This window comes from Manduca sexta, chromosome 25, assembly GCF_014839805.1.
Source record: "Manduca sexta isolate Smith_Timp_Sample1 chromosome 25, JHU_Msex_v1.0, whole genome shotgun sequence".
Classification (NCBI taxonomy): domain Eukaryota; kingdom Metazoa; phylum Arthropoda; class Insecta; order Lepidoptera; family Sphingidae; genus Manduca; species Manduca sexta.
In genome coordinates, this window is record NC_051139.1 from 9,152,818 (window position 1) to 9,158,429 (window position 5,612).

The window sequence follows — 5,612 nt, forward strand, 5'->3', positions numbered from 1 at the left end:
AATTCTCTTTTGTCGTACCGCAATACAACTTACAATTACGTCAACGAGACATTCTAATAAAAAGTGGAAACTGAAAACTGTCAAATAAATTAAAACTCTATGTGCAATAATTATCATAGAAATTATTCTGGTACGAATGCCAAGAGCGAGAAACTGTATAACAATATTTCCATTTAACTATACATACATCGTTATGACTATTCATTAGCAGGAGCTCATTAAAATTATGTACCTATATGTTTTATTACAAGAAGACAATACACTAATCAATTAACCAACTTTATAATATTGTTTCTCTTTACTAGGATGTGCACACCGCGCAATCAGTACCTACACTCATCACTATTATTGAATAGCTCCTATGCATAATTACATAGTAAAAATAAAAGACGAAGATTTTTTATAAAAATTTATTTGAAATAAAAATAACATCAAGCCTTTTAAATTGACAATTCTTAAGAAAGTTATGTAAATAATTTATGAGCACATTTTCCACATTAGGATTAATAATTCCATTAGTTCACATCATATTCATGAAATCAATCTCATATTGCAACTCGGTCTTTAGATTACACGGGATAATGCAGACACAACGACAAATCTTTTCTCAAGGCTCTCAGAAGACAGTTATTTTTCGTACAGCAAGTAAAATCAATATTTATTTACAGAAATAAGTAAAGAAGTAAAAGAATAGCATATATAAAAAAATAACGTAATGAGTAATCTGCAATTAAATAAATCCATTGTAAAAAAAAACATTTAAAATTGAAATGCAAAATAAAAATTGGAATTTTTCATCATTTAATGTGTATGACCACACAGCACACACTTCATCTTATTAATATATTCATATAAACAACATTTAACCTAAACTTTCATTTTCTTATCCTTTAGGAGATATTTTTACAACCCTGTATCCACTATACGTTAATGACAATATTTAAGTTCCACAATCTGTTCTGCAATAAACGCGGTCATCTCAAATAAAACTACGAGTGTTGTCACGTTCGTACTTGGTGCAATTTCTATCGGTACCGGTTGTAAATATCAATTATTTCGTCAGACGTTATTTATTTGTGCTTCAACAATCAGTGAAAATTAAAATGAACATTAAATGGAATAACTAAATTACAGTATTGGAAAGACTCAGTTACGACGGGATGACAACTTAATTGGTAATGTCATGTGTTAGTAGAGCGTGTTCACTTGGCCTTGACGGCGGCGGACTGCCGCTGTCGCAGCGTCTTGTTCGTGTTCTGGTCCACCTCGGGCAGGTCCGACTCCTCCACCGGCGCTTTCTTTACTGTAACCAATGCATCGCATTAGAAAACACAATAAACAAATACAAACTACCTGCACAAACACCATGTTTAAAGTACTTATTATAAACTGCAATTATTTTTTATTTACGACTGAAACTTTGTGTTTGGAATCCTAAAAATAAAATATTCTACACAGATAAATATATTTATTTTCACCTAGCAAATTTACCTTTTTCCTTTTTTGGTCGTTCCTTCTTCTCCTTCTTGGCCGGCTTGTTGAGTGCTAGTTGACGAGCCTCTTGCCTCTGTTTAATGGCTTCAGAGATGAAATTGAACATCAGGTAAACCTATGGAACATACATTATGAATAATAAATTCAAAAATAAAAAAATTAATGTACATCATGGAGACTTCCAGACACTGTCTTAAGGCTCACATTAGCGTAACAGATGTCGTACCTGGAAAGAGACGAGCAACGAGAGCGCGGCCACACGGAGCAGTAGTGGTGCGGCGCCCGCCAGACCGAAGTAGAACGTCAGCACACCCAACACCAGTGAGCACAGTCGCACCACCACGAACACCGCGCCATTCACCACGCTCAGGACTGTACCAACACATTACATTACTATTACATCATATTTTACTTTCAAAAAAGAAAATTCAATATCAAATAAGTATAAAGTTTTATACAAAAAATTTAGGTAAGATTAGAAATTGTTACTAACAAATGATGCAGAAATACAATAAACAAAAGCCTATACATGTTGAAAGTACATATAATATCTTATAACAAGTAAAACTTAGTTATATTCATATACATACACTTGTCTAAGAAGTCCTCACGTTCACCCCTGAGAATAATGTTCAGACGGTAGCTGTGTGCCACAAACTCAGCCAAAGCATGAAGGACAATCAAGCACACACCAACTCTTTGGAAGCTGAAACAAAACAATACAACATTAGACATTTCAACAATGGTTAAAGATTTTCATCTTTGTGTATTAAAACTAAACTTTGAATATGTGTTTATCTTATAAACAGTTAACATAATAATAATATAAACTCACTTGAAACCATAAGCCAGGGCTACAAAAGCGAAAGCACCGGAAGCGTGTCTGATACGGGCGGCCCATTCGTCTTTCTTGATACGTTGGAAGTATAACTCAGGGATAGTGTGGAGCCAGTAAGCTGCTTGGACAATCCACCATAACTTGAGCAGGAAGGTCATTGGGTGGCTGGGGTACCCTGTTGAAGACAATGCATTTAATACAAGGTCATGTTTACAGTGTGTGCATGGAGAAAGTAATTTTTTGAGTGTCAATTGTAATGTTAGTGTGTCCAAAAACGATGGAATCTTTATTTGTAATGGATATATATACATTTGTTAAACAAAAATCTGCCTGAAATTTCCTATAAATTTGTTTTCTTATCATTATCTATAAATTTACAATTTGATTGACATAATTTGCTGCATACATCTTACAAAACATTGGGTGCAGATTTACATTGTTAAAGTTCATTAATTAACTGTTGATATGACGCATGATAAGGGCATTGTGTAATTATCCATATCCATTATCTGTATTAAGTAACCATTACTAAATGAACAGATAATAACATTAGATATTACATGTGGTAGTTACAAGCCCTGTAAACATGTGTACATAATAATATATTGTTTCATTGTGAAATTTCCTAAATTGAATATTAATTGAGTAATAATTGATTGATAAGATTTGTTAAGATATAATGAAGACGAATATGTTTTTGCTAGATAGCATTGGTTTTTACTAAAATTTCTAAGGGGAACATGTATGGAAAACCCATTTAAATTGGAAAGCTAGGGATAGAATCTTGTCCCTTTTCCTAAGTTACATTATTGAGACTATGTAAACAATCATGACATTATAATTTATGAGCAGTTTTTTTTTCACATTTACAGCAGCATATTATTTCTACATTGAACAACATAGTTTAATAATATAATTCAACATAGACCACAAATTCTGCAGAAATTTCAACAAATATGTTATAGTATTAACATTTATGAACAGAGGATAGCTGTTTTAGTCTTTCCTGTAAAGAAGAGATACTAAAAGGAGATGTAACAATGGCTTTTTGTGCAACAAAAAAATAATCAAAATATTTTGATTAAACTCTTAAAAACAAGCTTATTGGAGTTAATTTTAAATGCTTCCATTTTTTAGATTTTTGTAATTTTATTTTACTTATCATAGACGCTTTTGATATATAAATGTTGTTACACTGGAAGACCTCCGAAAGAAGTAAAACTGACAAAAGAATGTTTCTTTGTCTCTAAGAATAACTGTGATTTTTTTTTAATTTTCCCTTTATATCTGCAAATCACATTAACTGACAGCTTCCTATGTCAAAAAATACCTCAAAATTACCCATTCTGCCTTATTACAAAGTAAAAAATTTTTAAGTCAAATTTAACCACAGCAAGTAAATTTCTAATTCTGATAATATTTATGGGAAATCATTCCTGAGCATCAAGAGGCCATAAAATGACTACACCAATAAATTTGTAGATATTTATACAGCAATTTTTGAGAACAAGCTACACATAAAGGGATACAATTTTACTAATTATTCAATTTATTACAAACAAAAAAAACATATGCCAAAATATTAAAAATAATAAAGCATACAATTTATTATAATGCAATAAATTTTGCATAATTTAAGCTAACACTCTACTTGCTAATGTTTGATCTCAGGTGCATAACTAAACATTTACAAATAGACTACATTATCCCTGAGTTTTGTAGGCTACTTTTATCTTGGGAACAGATTTAAGTGTGAGTGGAATTTTAAACAAATCTAGTGATATATAATATTAGGAATGTAGATCTAAACTGCACTTACCATCCCAAAGCTGCGAGATGTTGAAGATGAAACCTTCACGGAGGATAGCATCACCACCCCAAACAAAAGTCACTAATTGGAAAAACACCAGCTGGCCAGATTCATTCAGTGCACTCAATCTCGATTTGGAAAGATGGAATTTCTTGGATATTTTCTACAAAAAATAGTTACTTGAGAATATCTATAGCTGCAGTAAAAATTACAAAAAAAATTAGACGTAATATTGTGATAATACATTTTGATCCTTCCGTGTTTTAATTGTACTATCTAATAATTATAAAATCATTTATTGAAAAATATATTTACTTACATCTAAGAAATATTCCTGAAGGATGGCATGCATTACAATGCAGACAAGTGAGTAGAAAAATACCGCACAGGCATCTTTCCAGCCGGCTTCGTATAAGAAAGGTTCGCCTTTGGGTGTTTCTCTGGTTGGTTCTACTCCACTAACATTGTGATGAAGGCTAATAAACAAACTCGCCGTGGGACTTGTCGCCTGCCGCAAGAAAATAATGATTATACACCAAAATGACGGAATGTTTTCGATAATTTAACAAAAACATCGAAATAGGGGCTTACGTGGCAAATACTTGTTACGTACCTGGACCATCAGACCGACCAAGAAAACCATAACAACACATGATACAATATCAGCATGGTTCTGAATTATAAATTCATGACTGAAAATAGGTGGGTTCTTGTTAGATTTTCTTCCAATTGCAGGTTTAACACCCATTTTTCCCGGCGATAACCTAAATCTGAAATTATAGTATTATGTTACTTCGAAAATGTATGCAACGTAGTTTTTATAACACAAAATCGCCACAGTTTTAAAATCAATTATGAAATAATAATAAAATCGTACTCGTATTCAGTGTAGTACACAAATTATATGTGAGAATAAAAATATTTCTGACAGAATTTCAATCGACGTGACACTTTCACTTGCTACGCGGTGAAACGTCAACGTCGTTTGTTGATAGCGGATATACAGAAATTGTTGTGTTGGCACTCGATATAGTCAATAACATTCCTGATTAATTATATTTTACTAAAACAAGCTTATCATTAGAATTGCTTAAGTTTTAAAAATCTTAGTATCATTTTATAATAATATTTTGATGAACTAGTTTTAAATATTTGTTCATATAGATCTAAATGAAAATTTTACAGGAAATAGTAAACAGACAATTTCTACTGCAACAAAGAACACTCATTTTAACTCTGGTTTACCTAGCGCATAAATGTTTCCTCTAGCCCTCATTTTGATATTTAAAAGCCTTGCACTATTGGAAAAATAATAAATTATTTAATGTTATTTCTCCTATTTTTTCTAACAAACCAGCGGTAATCGTGGGTTTTTATCTACAGAACATTGAAAAAATCGATGCGTGCCTGTATGGGGACCAATCATGTTCGTCTCAATATATTCCTCAAAGAACAAACAATTTACATAAT

The 5,612-nt window shown here is 31.9% G+C and overlaps 1 protein-coding gene across 1 annotated transcript; it reads right to left on the reverse strand.

Moving 5' to 3' along the window:
* Positions 1 to 396: 396 nt before the first annotated feature.
* Positions 397 to 5,171, reverse strand: LOC115453456 (translocating chain-associated membrane protein 1). Its single transcript, XM_030182187.2, has 9 exons — positions 5,020 to 5,171; positions 4,756 to 4,912; positions 4,462 to 4,650; positions 4,152 to 4,305; positions 2,330 to 2,507; positions 2,085 to 2,200; positions 1,721 to 1,866; positions 1,492 to 1,609; positions 397 to 1,303 (listed from the first exon to the last, which is right to left on the reverse strand). The coding sequence occupies exons 2-9, from the start codon at positions 4,888 to 4,890 to the stop codon at positions 1,203 to 1,205; spliced, it is 1,137 nt and encodes a 378-aa protein (XP_030038047.1). The 5' UTR covers positions 4,891 to 4,912; positions 5,020 to 5,171; the 3' UTR covers positions 397 to 1,202.
* Positions 5,172 to 5,612: the final 441 nt, after the last annotated feature.

Excerpts from the sequence above, each read along its gene's own strand:
- LOC115453456 (XM_030182187.2), bottom strand. The coding sequence starts at position 4,890 with ATGGGTGTTAAACCTGCAATTGGAAGAAAATCTAACAAGAACCCACCT. Across the intron at positions 2,201-2,329 it reads GCCCTGGCTTATGGTTTCAA|CTTCCAAAGAGTTGGTGTGT; the intron begins GTGAGTTTATAT and ends GTTTTGTTTCAG. Across the intron at positions 1,610-1,720 it reads CGTTGCTCGTCTCTTTCCAG|GTTTACCTGATGTTCAATTT; the intron begins GTACGACATCTG and ends TATGTTCCATAG.